Source organism: Daktulosphaira vitifoliae, unplaced genomic scaffold (assembly GCF_025091365.1).
Source record: "Daktulosphaira vitifoliae isolate Bord-2020 unplaced genomic scaffold, ASM2509136v1 Scaffold_5, whole genome shotgun sequence".
In the NCBI taxonomy this organism is placed as follows: domain Eukaryota; kingdom Metazoa; phylum Arthropoda; class Insecta; order Hemiptera; family Phylloxeridae; genus Daktulosphaira; species Daktulosphaira vitifoliae.
Window position 1 is genome coordinate 1,448,953 of NW_026099576.1, and position 16,158 is coordinate 1,465,110.

The 16,158-nt window shown below is 28.5% G+C and overlaps 1 protein-coding gene across 5 annotated transcripts in view; it reads left to right on the forward strand.

The window, feature by feature from the left end:
- Positions 1-1,983: 1,983 nt before the first annotated feature.
- The window catches only part of LOC126908325 (probable E3 ubiquitin-protein ligase HECTD2), a 123,477-nt gene continuing 109,302 nt past the window's right edge, over positions 1,984-16,158 (forward strand). The window contains exons 1-4 of one of the 5 annotated variants that reach the window (XM_050690259.1): positions 4,744-5,086; positions 10,782-10,897; positions 11,732-11,878; positions 15,090-15,244. In XM_050690259.1, coding sequence (XP_050546216.1) covers positions 5,059-5,086; positions 10,782-10,897; positions 11,732-11,878; positions 15,090-15,244 — 446 coding nt within the window. In that variant the 5' untranslated portion in view covers positions 4,744-5,058. Of the gene's footprint in view, positions 2,114-2,209; positions 2,378-4,743; positions 5,087-9,109; positions 9,267-10,781; positions 10,898-11,731; positions 11,879-15,089; positions 15,245-16,158 lie in introns of those variants that run through there. The other 4 variants (XM_050690258.1, XM_050690260.1, XM_050690261.1 and 1 more) reach the window with 4 other exon arrangements.

Consider the following 16,158-nt stretch of genomic DNA (forward strand, 5'->3'; position numbering starts at 1 on the left):
ATTTTTAATTTAACATGTATGCAATTGTAAATACATTTTTTTTAGAATTTGTGCAATTAAAAAGTAATATATTTATTATAACATAAATAAATATTTTGAAAATAAAATGTATAAAACTTGATTTTTAATATTAAAATATTTATTTTTAATGACAATAATTTATTACTAACACATACATTTATAATTTGCTAATTTAATTTATTTGATATGAATTTATTTTAAGTAATTCGCCAAAACTATATAAATAATTTAATTACACAAATTCTAAAAAAAATGTATTTACAATTACATACGTGTTAAATTAAAAATTATTAAAGCTACTTAAACTCAAAAACCGTACGTCGCATTCGTCACTTAATAAAAATGGAAATTTAGCTAGTTCAAATTTTAATGTTATTTTTCTCGACTTCAAAGATACAAAAAAATTTAAATATGTTTAACTTTTTATACTATGTCAATTAGATTGATATAATATCAATGAAAATCAATGTAATCCCCTTATAATAAAATAAAATACAAAACCAAGAATTTTAACGCAAAAATAGCATATTTTTCAATATGGTAGCTATTTTCACCATGAAGACAAAATAAAGTCCAAAATTTTTTTTTTTTATATTAAAGTATATTACATAAGCTTTAATTTAAGATATATACAGGGTGTTCAGTAAGTCAGGAAACGGGTTTCCTGACTTACTGAACACCCTGTATAAAAAAGTCAGTATTTCCAGAACATTTTCAAAAATTAAGTTGAAAAATTTCTACTTTCTATATACATTTTTATGTTTTGAACCCCCCCCTGTATTAAGGGAAATGGTACGATTTTAAAAAAAAGTATGTCAGTAGGTGTGTAATATATGAGCTGGGACCCCCCCAACCCACATGTGGGTTTACTCTGCCATAGGTAGACGGACGGTGTATATAGTCGGGGGGATATGGTGAAAGACATAGTGCCCCCCACCCACATGATGTAGGTTAACCCTGTCATAGGTGGACGGGCGGTGTAAACGGCCAGGGGGATATGATGAAAGGTCGATGTTGCTCGTTCTTAGATAGCGTTTTGTTATACCATGGTATAACCTTGGTATATACATAGTATACCTAGGTAGATAGAACATCATACTGTATATCCTGATATATTATAGAAAATTTGAAGGATTTTGAAAATTACATAATTTTAAAAATATGTGAAAATATTTGAATGCAGAAAAGTGAAAGGTGTAATCAAGCGGCGACGGCGGCTATTAATCCAACGAAACCCAACTATAGCTATGTGATGTGTAGGCCTTTGGTTATAGAGAGCCACCTTACTTGACTAACGTATTTATTAAAACAGTAAATCAGCGGTTTACCCCTACATAGAAGGGGAGGTGATGATGAAACTCATCATAAGGTGATCATTATTATGATATTAAAGTAAATAAATAAATATGTACAATATTATACTATTTCATAAGAATTGAGTTATTTTTTAATTATAGAGAAAATATTTATACGTTAGAAATAATATTTTATCAAATTCTTTTTGATTATTAAGTTACACTATTGCGTTTGTTAATGGTCATATTTAGTTATTGTGTAAACGTTATTGTATAAAACATGAATACACATAATCTATTACATATATTTGTATACAAATATTTAGAAATCGAGAGTTTAAAATTAATTATTATGATATTAAAGTGAAATTACTTAAGAGTTGAAGAAAAGGGTTAGTATACGGGGATATGTGTTCTATGATTTGCTGACTCCCCCTATGAAAAAATGCGATTTTTCCGCATAAATGTCATAATACACTCGTTACTATCACAATATGATATAACAGAGGACTGCTCTGTTTCTGTCCACAATAATGGTCGTTCATTTAAAAATTATTATATTGATAAAGCAATAGATCAAATAATTATATTAATCTTTAAACTTCAATTAATTATTATTAACTAGTTCGGACCTTATGAATAATCACATTACATGGTATTCGTGAGATGGCCACCGCCTCTTCGTTGCCTAAAAGAGTTTAAAACCTAATGTGATTTCTACTGTATATATATAACACTTCGACTGGGTATTCGTGAGATGGCCACCGCCTCTTCGTTGCCTCAGTGTATTATTACAGGTACTTACTAGTTGAATCATTTACAATATCTCTATAAGAAGAACCTTGATTATTACTTTTTATATCTACTTGTCTTTATTGTTCTAAACCCTTCAGACCTAGATGAACAATATGGCTGCCGAACCTGTAAGAAAACAGTGCTACATTTATATCGCACCAACACCACCAGCCGAGATGATTGATTCTAGCAGTTACACTATTGTGTTTAGCGACAGAAAATTTTTGCAAGTGGGCCTGAATCCAAAGGATGACTTCAGTGTTATGGTATGCATTATTACTCCTTCACGATATATTAGTATGTCAGCAGATTATTTAAATATTATTTACGGCATGATGGATAAAATAACATTATTTCTACAATCACCTCCGGATTTCCGGAAGGTTATAATGCTAAAATTTAAGTAATGATGAAAAAAAAGGACATTAGGTCTTTATATATTAGAAGTTGCCTAAAAAAATATTGATAGCGCTTGTATAAAGAGAGGCCAATCTCTCTTAAATATACCCCTGTTATACACAAAAATTATTAATAATCTAATTATAATAATTGTGTTTATATTATTGAATAATTACAAAAAAATTTAGCAGGTTATTATAAGTGGCACACTGTAAATTTAAATTAAAATTAATATTAAAAATAAAAATAAAAATTTAATTTTGATAAATATATCTGATATATTTGATAATAACTGCGATTTAACGATGACATCATAGTTATCATAGATGAACCCCAATTCAAAAGATAAACTCATAGTCTCATACATCATATATGAGAAAAAAGAAAATTATTAACTCTGTACTTAGTTCTTATAATGAAAGTACAAACTTAAATAATTATAACGTCGTGAAATTTATATATAACATATAACATTCCTTGATAAAAATAGGGAAAATGCAAAATAGTGTCCTAATAGTAATACATAATACACCATATAATTAAGGTTCATAATACGTATCAGCAGAAATGAATCACTGCGCATAATACAACCATGCGCGTGGACTTAAAAAAAAAAGATCGTAAAACGATAAAAAATGAACGGATTGAATAGATTTTTTTATCATATCTCAGAAATGTCATTGGGCGGGTCTGATGAAAATTTCAAACCTTAAGTCGTAAAACGCTGGCGTCAGCGAGCGTTTTTCTCGAAAACGGTCGAAATTTTAAAACGCTCGCGGGCGAGCGGCAAAAATTTTCCGACCTTCGCCAATAATTTTCCCGGAGTCTGGTGACCGAGTACTTCGTTGAAAAAAAAATTTTGAAAATCCGAGCACGCTATGTAATTTTCCCAGAAAAGCGATTTTTTCCTTGTTCTATTATATAATAAGATTAAAAAATAATATTAAATATGGTTAAAATAAAAACGTCTATACATTTGTAGGTTGAATAACAAGGTATTTGACCACATGGGGCGATTTAATATGACAACTTTTTCACAAAAAATTTACTTTTACACATCATTTTTGAAAGTGTCCCGGAATATCTGGCACTTTTATATATATCTTAAATTAAAGATAGTGTAACGTACTTATTATGAAAAAAAAAAATTTCTTTCTTTATTTTGTTTTCATGGTGAAAATGGCTACCAAATGCTATTATTGTGTAAAAATTCTCAATTTTATTTTTTACATTTTTAAATTTATAATGCTAAACATTGAAAAGTGTATGGATCAACACAATTTTTTATGAGAAATAATATTTTTTAATAGTCCCTTTTTCATTCGATATACTTTATCTTAATTAGGATATTAATAAGGAAATAGTAAATCATGTAGCTTTTATAATAATCCACCAATTTTTTAAAATTAAACAGTATCTAAAGATTTGCATCGAAGCGTTTTTTTTGATAGTGATTTTAATCACTGTCAGATATCATTATACTTGATCCAATTATGTCACGTCACCACTGTGCCACGACCTTCCTGTACTGGGTTTTTTATTATTGTTCTAAATAGACGTCCGTTTGACGTTTCATACGTTCCAAACGTGTTCACGAATAACGTTCACCTTATATACCTTATATATAATAAAATCTGAACGTATACGTTCATGAACGGACTATTCAAAAATAGACCCACAGTTATCTTCGCTCCGTACGCAAAATAATAACACTAATAGATGACTCGTTTAATATTTTTTAACAGGCTTATATTAGTGTCACTTGTATATTGTTTGTTGTTTGTTGTGAGTTGTGGGATGTTTGTAACTTTCCACTCGGCACGTGTCTATGGCCTTGAGACTAGACGGTCGTAACGCATTCACCCCACTCCGCTCTACAGTCATCGAAAATAATATTTTCCAACCCGTAGACGCGCGCGTGTCATCAATTCTATATATGTATCGCTAACTGCAGAAACGGGACAAGTCCATTTTTATCAATTTTGATTTTATTATCATTTTTTGTTAAGCACGCGTAAATACATCGTTTACTGTAGAAAGAAGTCAAATCCGACTACCCAAATGCTAAATATAGTGTTTGGAAATTTCACTTAACTGCAGAATGAGAACATGTCCTTGTCATGTCCCATTTCTGCAGTAAACATCTTATATATCTTATATCTAATTATTTTGAATTTGTCTTATCTTAGTTGTATTGAACCCAATTAATGTACTATTAATAGTATACAATACGTAATGAACAAAATACCAAGAAATTCACTATAATTAAAATATAATATTTTTGTCAATATTATCCATAACCATCATAATGTGCTGTAATCAGTGTAATGTAAATCAGTATATCGTAGCCTTTACTACAGTAAAGTATAGTGTGAACTGTTATTTTATTTTTTAAAAAGGAATTCTGACTCTGATTCCGAGACAGAAATTCTTGAAACGTCAAAAAGGAAGAAAGGTATAATAAACAGCGAAAAATATAAACGTAACATTATTAAAAATGTGAAAGTACGAGGTGAATCTTATATAAATTACACTGGAAAAGAAATTCATGAAAAATTACCAGCAACAATATGCACGTATGTACACTTCTTATTTTTATTACTAAATAATATAATTGTATTAAAATAAAATGGATGATCTATAGGTGTAAATAAATATAGTTTAAAAAAACTAAAAAACACGCTTTTAAAGAACATCGAACTAAAAAGTTAAAAATTATTTTTAACTTTTTAGTTCGATGTTCTTTAAAAGCGTGTTTTTTAGTTTTTTTAAACTATATTTATTTTTCACTTTTTAGTTACATGTTACTCTAGTAGTTACTATCAATATCATGGTTGTAACGGGTAAAGGGGAATCAGGGTTCGATTCCGGAGAGGTAGTCTGAGAAACAGCTACCACATCCAAGGAAAGCAGCAGACGCGCAACGTGGAGGTAGTGACGTAAAATGACGATACGGGAATCATCCTTTGTAATCGGAATAAATACCCTATATATCTCTTAATGAGAATAAAGCGTATTAATATATAAGTTTTAATAGTAATTAAAATATATATATATATACATGTAAAGCGACTTAAGTACGTAAACGTATCATGCACGAGGTATAGCTGTGTTTTGTTGGCGGGCGGGGCGCGAGGCATATATGGCGGCAGCGGCGTCGGCTGTAGGGATATATAAATGAATATTAACATATACGTATATATAAATAATAATATATATATGTATATATATATTAATATTAGCGGCGATGGTAAGAATATATAATCTTCGCATAATATCGTGGCACTTTCTTTGGCGTTGACGACGCGATGTCCGGCGTGATCCTCGGGCGTCAAAAGGTTAGCAGCGTTGATGGCGACGGTGCGCGAGTGGAGATCGATTTATTGACGTTGCCACTTTGACAACAGGAAGAATACTACGGTATCATTAGCGGCGGTACGTCGTCGGCCGTGCGGCACTTGCTGGACTTTGCACCGCGGCGTATAACGCGCGGTGTTGGTCAGTCAAATACTAGAAATTATACAGAAAAAAAATAGTGTAGGCGCCGACTGGTGAGCGAGGTGGGGTGAATGCGTTACGACGGTCTAGTCTCAAGGTCATAGACGACGGGATACGCGACATAATAACACGTGCCGCGTGGAGTTACAAACTTACAACATACAATCAACATACAAACAATATACAAACATACATGTGAAACTAATATAAGCGTGTTAAAAACAATGTCTATCTGTATTCACTGATGATGAAAAAAAAAAGTTTACTTGAAATGTTCAACCAAATGAAGGACAAGGACGAGCAAGATTCTTACATACAACGTTTAATGGAACTACAGTCTGTACAGAGAAAACGAAGCAGATTAGAAATGTGTGCTGAACAAGCCAAGCCTAAATCGGTTTCGATAAAATATTTCGTTACGTACCAAACAAAAAAACAAATGGTATGTAAAAGTGCTTTTTTGAGTGTTTTCGGTATAACAAAAAAACGCTGTGAACGTCTAATTTTTTTATCTGAAAATAATCAAAGTCCACGGGATATGCGAGGAAAAAATGTTAGTGGTAATGCATTGGGTGGTGAAATTATGACTGATATTCATAGTTATTTAGAATCTTTTCCAGTAAAATTATCTCACTATACTGGAAAGGAAGTCAAATATTTGGATGCAAAATTGTCTGTCAAAAAAATGTACGAAATGTTTAAAGAAAAATATACTTATCACAAAGTTTCTTATAAATCTTTCTAGTCGTATTTTAAGGAAAATTTCAATCTGAGATTTGGACGTCCAAAAAAGGATACTTGTCCCACTTGTGAAGAGCTAAATGCTAAAATAAAATCTCAAAGTCTTAATGAAAACATAAAATTTCGAAGTTTTTATATTAACATTTCATTAGTTTTTCATCATTCCTGAAAAATTAGGAAAAGTGGACTTGTCCCGTTTCTGCAGTTAGCGATTCATATATATAACAAATTTTTATTGTGATTGACACGGCCCCGCGTCGTTTTACGCCGCGGTGCAAAGTACAGCAAGTGCCGCACGGCCGACGACGTCCCGCCGTTAATGCTACCTTATTCTTCTTCTCGTTGTCAAAGTGACAATGTCAACAAACCGTTTCGTACTCGCGCACCGTCGCCTACAACGCTGCTAACCTTTTGACGCCCGAGGATCATCACCGGACATCGCGTCGTCGACGCCAGCAAAAGTGCCGCCATATTATGTGAAGATCATATATTCCTACTACCACCGCTAATAATAATATATATATATTATTATTTATACCTATATACGTATATGTTAATATTCATTTATATCTTCCTACAGCCGACGCCTCTGCCGCCGTATATACCTCGTGTATAACGTTCCCCCCGCCCACAAATGACGGCTATACCTCGTGCATGATACGTTTACGTACTTAAGTCGCTTTACATTTATATATATATATATATTCTAATTACTATTAAAACTTATATATTAATACGATTTATTCACATTAAGAGTTATATAGGGTATTTATTCCGATTACAAAGGATGATTCCCGTATCGTCATTTTACGTCACTACCTCCACGTTGCGCGCCTGCTGCTTTCCTTGGATGTGGTAGCCGTTTCTCAGACTCCCTCTCCGGAATCGAACCCTGATTCCCCTTTACCCGTTACAACCATGACATTGATAGTAACTGCTATCATAACATGTAACTAAAAAGTGAAAAATAAATATAGTTTAAAAAAACTAAAAAACACGCTTTTAAAGAACATCGAACTAAAAAGTTAAAAATAATTTTTAAAATAAGCGTAAAACAATAATACTAGTACTTTTCGTTCATTATTGTTTTACGCTTATTTTAAAAATTATTTTTAACTTTTTAGTTCGATGTTCTTTAAAAGCGTGTTTTTTAGTTTTTTTAAACTATATTTATTTTTCACTTTTTAGTTACATGTTATGATAGTAGTTANTTTACATTTACATTTATTCTTTATTCACAAAATAATCAAATTTTCTTTAATACTATTGAATTTTTTTCTCCTAAAAGTTATACGTATATCCTTTTTATATATAATCCGTTTAACATTGTATATTAAACAAACTCTGTAAATTTTCATACATACATCATATTGTGTGTTGATATCATTATACCACGCTTAATCGTTCTATGCTATAAATATACTAGCACGCAATTAGGTCCGATACATAACCAGTTGGAGCTTCTAAATTATCGCTCTCGTCCAGTTCATCTGTATATTTATACAGATAGTTTTATGATATTATAAAAAATATAAAATAATTGTTTAATCTAATGAATAAATTTAAGTGTTACTAACCCTAACAAAAGTTAATAAATTTGTTTAATATAATATTCGTAAAAATATTATTGTACTTATAATATTATTATTTATTTATTTTTTTGAACAACAAATTTCTCTCTTTGTTTATTTATATCTAACATATGCATTTGTTTTTTTCCCAATATAAATATTAAATATGTTAAATATAAATTTTATAACAACTTATCCTAGTAAAATCTTCATATTTATTATTTTACATTTAATAATTTTCTTAAAAAAAAATTTTAATTTTCGTAAAGGTAAATATTGTTTGATTTGAAAAACTATTGTTAAATGTAATTAAATAATATTTTGTTTAACCCTTCTATAATAAAAAATTTTAATTTTGAATTTCTGAATTTTATGGAAGGGATGACAATAAAATTACTTAAATAAATATTACTATAGAGCTTTTATAAACAAATAATATTTTCCTTTACAAAAATGTTCAATCGTTTACATGAAAATGAAAATCCTATCCTGAATGAATCATTTGTAAAATAATAATCTTGTTTATTATATAAGCGTAAGTAGCCACAAAATTTATTTTTAACATTTATATTTATGGGTGCACTACATAAGCCGATAAAACAAAATAAATTTCAAATTAGACTTCTAATCATAATATCTGTGGGTCTATTTTTGAATTTTATATTGGTGTATAAAACTATTTAGTATACTAAAACACGACATTTTAGTGTAACTATTAATGTGAAACTAAAAAATTGTATTTTTGAATGTTAGTATGCTAAAAAATATTAATTAGTGTTGCATTAAATAAAACGTATAACGTTTTCAAATTAATTTAATGATACAAAAATGTAACATCCAAATATGTATTACATTCAAGTTGTAAATAACTAGGAAATGACTGAAAAAGATAAAGATAATTACCATACAACAATGAGATTAAATATAGCAGAAGATCTGTTCATTGGTATGTCACAAAACTTATGTATAACTAATGTAAATAAATTTTCTAGTTACATTAATAAAATATTATTTTCTGTACTTTTGTTTGAAAGTGCATTTGTACAAAAATTTAGACTAACAAAAGATGTTATACTAAGGTTTAATTAATGAACTACGTCCATAAGGCCTAAAATATTTTGTCCATCTCAAAATATTTTTAAATAACTATATACAGAGTGGCCCACACTCACTGACAACTTAAATAACTTTTGATCCAGTTAATATTTTTAGCTGATTTTTTTTTTAAATAATAGTTATACGTTAGGTCCATAGATATAGCTATATCTCAATAATTAAATTTTTTACATTTTATTAAATTTTTAATTTACATTTACATTAATTATTTTTTAATTTTAAATAAAATGTAAAAAAAAAATCTAAGAATGCTATTTTGTAGAGTAGAATTTAAGAAAAATTTTAGTAAAAAAATATCTTATTAATATTCAGTAGTAAATATTCTGTAGCGTTTTGAAGTTTGTGAAAATTTGAATTTTCATGTACTATTTTACGGTATTAAACATTGAAATACGTATTGAGAAAAGGACAGAAGAAAACGCTATCTTTTCATGATTACTGTGAATACATATGATGATAATGTGTATTATATACTCACCATATTTATATTTATTTATAAAATAGTAATTTAATTAATATGAATGTTTGTATATAATAAGAATTGATCATTGTTGACTAATATTATTTAAAATTAAAATATATTTAAAATATTATTTTAAAACAAAAAATATAAAAAAACTAGTCTTCTTCTCAGACCAGGGACTTGACACATCTTCAGCCGTACATTAAGACCTTTTTGCCGTCCTTACTTGTAAAATTAAATTAGATTAAATTCTTAATTTTTTGTGTATTCATAATACATTTTTAAAAAATCGTCTAAAAAAAAAATATAATTTTCTGTTAAATTTTCAAATTTCAAATAGTGATTCTTATTTAAGAAAAACGATTTAATTATATATTCTTGGAGGGATGAAAAAAATGATTAAAATTAACTAATAATATGAAGTTTTTGAAAAAAAATAATTGTATCTTTTACAAAGTTTAGATTCTCAAAGCTTCTATGAAAATTACTATCTTACTTAAAATCTATTACCTTGAATAAAATTTATATTTAAGGATTCGGATTTATAAAATTCATATTGGATCAGCTCACAAAATTATGTGTAATACAATAATAAAATCAATAATCCTTGAACTTAATTGTATAATTTATTTACATAGATTATTCAAAAGGAAAAAAGGTATTTATTAAAATTAAAGTTACATGGGAAAATTCTAGTGGTTGTCATGGTACACATACGTATAAAATGTATACAAAAAAGCTATTTATTTTATCTATTGTTAGTAATAAAAATGTATAGTAGATTATATCGTTAGTTGCATTGAATATAATGGAAAATAAGTGTATCCAATTAAAATAAATAACACTGAAAATTTAACTAAAAGTTTTTATTACTTATAAAAGTCATGACGTCGCTTTGGAATAAAGCTCGAAGATCGTTCTTAAACAGCAATATCACCTTTGCGGTTGTCCCATGTGTGAATAAGTCATCAATAAGAGATAATTTTCATAGAAAAAATGTAAGTTTAGTTTTATTTATCATATAAATGTATTAGCTTCAATGCGAAACTGAGAAGGTATTAATTTTACCATGATGTGTTTATTTATTTATTTTTTTTGTGTCTGTCACTACTTTTTCTCAGCTCTCACTGGACCGATTTCTTTCAATAATACGTCAAAAGATCACAAATCGTATCTAGTTGAAGAAATTACCCTTAAATGGGGGAAACCTCCAAAAAAATTACAAATTTAAAATTCACTAATTTTCGAAATTTTTTCAATTTTTTTTACTAAAAACTACCGTAACTTTTTCAAAAATGAACATATGAATATAATTTTTTTTTCATAGATGCTTAATGTCTTTACCTATCATTTGGTATATTGTTTTCATACATTTAACCTTTTACCTGCCTAATAAAAAATTAACTTTATAATGCTATAACTTATTGAAAAGTGTATGAATCAACACAATTTTTTTATGAGAAATAATATTTTTTAACAATCCCTTTTTCATTTGACATACTTTATCTTAATCAGGATATTAATAAGGAAATAGTAAACTATGTAGCTTTTGGAATAATCCACCAATTTTTTTAAAATTAAACAGTATCTAAAGATTTGCATCGAAGCGTTTTTTTTTTATAGTGATTTTAATCACTGTTAGATATCATTATACTTGACCTTAGTATGCCACGTCACCACTGTGCCGCGACCCCCCTGTAATAGGTTTTTTGTGTCTGTTACCATTTTTTCTCAGCTCTCACCGAACCGATTTCTTTCAACAATACGTCAAAAGATCACAAATCGTATCAGTTATCTTAAAAAATACTTAAGATAACATTTTATTTGTTTAGACAGACGTATGCGAGAGTACTGGAAATTTTTGGAATCATGTCAATCCATGCCCATTTTGTGGTCATGAAGATAGTCCAATACCAGTAAGAAGTCAAAGATCAAGTAGTGATCCAACTGTATCAAGTTTATCAAGACTGCCTCCAATTGTTTGTTAAATATTTGTTTTATAGACTTAATTTGAAAATATAGGGCATTGCGACAATTTGGTTATAGCTTGCTCGACAGGTGGGTTAGTCGAATTCAAGGGATTGATTTACCATTAATCAGGTGATATATGGCCTCGGTTGCTCCAACCCATTCCTCTATGGTATTCCAAAAGTAGCCAAGCCGGTATGCGACCAATGTTAGGATCACTAGGAAACACATAATGTATTGCATGCTTTCTTTTGGTGAAAGGTATAGACTCGTGAACGGGAGAAGTTTGAATCCCGTTTCGGGTCCTCGTTTAAAGTGAGGTCAATGTTGGATCTCATGTTGAAAATTCTGGAGGTCTCTAGTCCAGGTGTTTATTGAATCGATGATGTACTGTAAGAAAAAAGTGGAATGCCTAACTCAGAACCGTAAAATTAAGTGAATTGCAATAATTGTTGAGAGATTTATTAAACTTATACTATGTTTTACATCCTCATCAATACCACCATTTTTTTGTACAAATGAACCTAAATATTTAAACATTTTCACTTTTTTGATCACGTCCTCGCTTAAAGTTACTGATCTCTTCATTTCACCTACCTCATGTTCTCTTTTGGCAAACTCGTACTCTATATATTTTGTGTTAGTCCTATTTATTTTCAAACCTTTTTCTTCGAGAGCTGATCTCTACACCTCTAGCTTTTCATTAATGTCCTCCCTATTTTCTACTATTACCAGTATATCGTCAGCGAACAACATGCACTATGGCATCTCTTCTTGTATTTCTCTAGTAATTTCATTCATTACTATAGAAAATAAGTAAGAGCTTAAAGCCTTTAAAGAAACTTTAAGAACCTTAAGAACTTTGATACATTCTTACTCTTACCCTAAAGCCTTCTGTTACTCCTGCCACACTTTTTACCTTGATACAAGTGTCATCATACATATCCTCTATTATTATAAGGGTCTACCTCTAACCCTTCAGAGTTCCGTAGATGATAAATGGTGAGGAGGGGATGTGTCTAGCTAAATTTTAGCGATTATTACAATACATCCCCGAAACGGACACACTTTTGGATGCCGTCCCTGAGTAAATACTATGGGACGGCTTGGATTAATGCAGATTCGCCTACTTCCTTGCCTGGGTTTAGATTCGTAGTGACTGTCTAACAGTTTAAAGGGGCTAGCCAACCCTTGAAATCTGTAGACGTAAGTGGTTACGGTCGCATACTGGCCAAAGCGAAATCTAAGAGTGATTATCCCTTACTAGGTGACGAGCTCTGCACATATACCGAGTATGGGATTATAGGACTAAACATTCGCAATGGTACTCTATATCCTCTATTATAACAATATACCATTTTGGAACTCCTTTTCTTATTAATGCAAACTTTAAAATCTCTCTCGGTACTCTATTATACGCTTTTTTTAAATCTATAAATACTGTACACAGCTTTTTCTTTTTTCCCTACAGTTTTCTATTAGTTGTTTTATACAAAATAATGACTCTATTGTTGACTTACCAGGCATAAATCTAAACTGGTATTTAGATATCGATATCTTATTTCTTATTCTCTTATCTATTAGCTTTTTCCAAACTTTCATACTGTGACTCATTAGCTTTATGCCTCTAAAATTTCCACACTCTTGTATGTCTCTTTTGTCTTTAAATATCAGCACAATACTATTGTTCCATTCATTTGGAATTTTCCCTTCTAACAAGATTTGATATTTTTTCTTTTAATAGGATTTTATTAAAAAATTCCTTCAACCACCTTATGCAAACACCGTCTAACATTTACGATATCTCTATATGTCCTACTGCTTTATTATTTTTCATTGATACCACAGCTTCCAATACCTCTTTCTCACTCATTAAATCTTAATAATCATTAATATTAACGAATCCCTCGTTTCATGAGGTATCCTTTAATGTCTCTGTTATACACTCTTCATTTATAACTAATACATAATTTAAAAAATGTATGCCTAGTATATACAACCAAGTAAGATTGTTAATTAGAAACTTGTGTGCTTCAAAATGATTAATACTTATTTTTGAGCTTTTTATCACCAAAATATAGCATTTAACGACAATAGAAATAAAATTCTATTATGTTGCAATTCACTTCATTTTACGGAACAATTTAAAATATTTTCAAAAAAGATACTTTCATAAATATATTAAACACTTTTAATTGATATTTAATATTATTTGGATTTCATAATTTCAGTCTTCCCATTTTCATTTAAAATTAATTCAAATTTAGAAAAAAAATTGCTTTTTAGAATTATTTTTAATATTTAGGTTGAGTTTTATCGTATAATGGTTTCAATTTACTGTGTGCTCAGAAAAACTATTTTAATATAGCTTCCCATATTACTTTGTATTTGTTAACATAATACTTTTTTTTTCTACTGGTGCATCTATGAAACAGTTGTGTTTCATTGAACTGTTGATAAAGTAACTTCTATGACCAATAATAATTTTAATTATATGAAGTCAAATTAAAAAAAAAATAATTTACACAATTATTTAAAAATTATTCAAAATTATTAAATATCCTTATAAAAGAATTTAAATAATTATGCAACGTGATTCTGTTATTGTAAATCACTTAATTAATTAAAAAAAAAATGTTTTCTTTTCTTTAATTTATAGCTTTATATCAATTTAATCTTGAAGTATTTTTTATGGTCATCCCTTGTGTTTCAAAGGTATAGCAAATTTATTTAATATGTTTAGATAAATACCAACATTTTAGAAAGCTTTATAATTATTAAGAAGACCCACAAGTGATCTTGTAAAAAAATGATATTATAGATTATTGATTAGAAATATTCAAATATTTTTTTAATTTGCGATAACTATATTGTTTCAATTAATAAAATTTGATAAAAGGTTTTATCTTCTATGGACATTATATATAATAATATAACTAAGAATTATACACTGAGATAACTAAGTGAACAAAAAATATCAGATGGCTAATTTAATTTCTTATTTTAATATTCTTTTGGAACTGATAGACTAATTTCTCCTAATTTTACTACAACAAGACAAAAAAACAAAAATCATTGAAAACTCAATTCAATTTTTTTTGAACTGGTTTAATATAAAGATCTAATTTCGACTATGAATATTTTTATGTATGTATATATATATATAAATTTTTAAGTTTTGAAATTTATTAAATTCAATATTTTTTCTTTTATTAATTTTAGGAAAATTCTAACCAATTTGTAGCTCACAGATCAGATATAGCCACAATAACGAACAATAATTTGGTTATTAATGAGTCCAGAAATTTGAAAAAAAAATTACAAGTTGAGATTAAACCACAATATCCAACTAGACATGAAACAAGAGAAGACTTATTGTAAGATTTAATATTATATTGTTATACTGAGTGTTCAAAAAGTATTGAAACAATATTTTATTTTTCCAGTTATTAATAACAATTTATCCGTCTTATTACTTATTGGTCATCATTTATGTCTTTACAAAAACAATTTTAAAAAAATTTTAATTTTTAAAAAAAATTCATAAAGAGAAAAAAATTGTGAGGGTCTTAAGATTATTAGTTTTTTTTTATACTAAACATACATGTAATTCCATTAGCATTAAAACAAATGATTAAATACTGAATGTTTTTTATAGCACAAAATCTTTGACCTGATGATCAAAATAAATAGCTTGCTTACTTTAAAAATAAAAATAAAAAAAATATACAGTGTGTTTAAAAAATAAGAAACAATGTCAAATATTACAAATAAGAAAACAATAGATACCCTTTTCCTTACTTATTGAACACTCTGACAGCAAACTTAACCTAGCTTATTCTCACTATTCACTTAAAAAATAAAACATTTGAATAAAGAATTCACAGAAAACTCATACAAACTTTAAAGGTCTCTTTAAAACTCGCACTCATCTAAATAACTCTTATGATACACTGACCAACCTTACGATTAGGTTAATAAAGCGTTTTATTCGTTGCCGGCTGTCGACTATGTTCACTTATAAATTTTGAAAACTTTATCATTATGCATAGATATAGGAGTTATAATGGTGTGTAACCTAGGAAGAAAAATTACTTTGAAAGGTTACAAATATAAAAAAATTGCATTAATTGGCCACAAAGGAAAATTTATAACTTTCATGACGCATTGAAAAATTAAAAAAAAAAGGGTCGCCAACCTACTGGGCGAGACAATGTATTGTCGGACCACAGTTGGATTTTAAAAAGAAATTAAATTTTGTACATTAAAAACAATTTAAGATGAAAAAAAA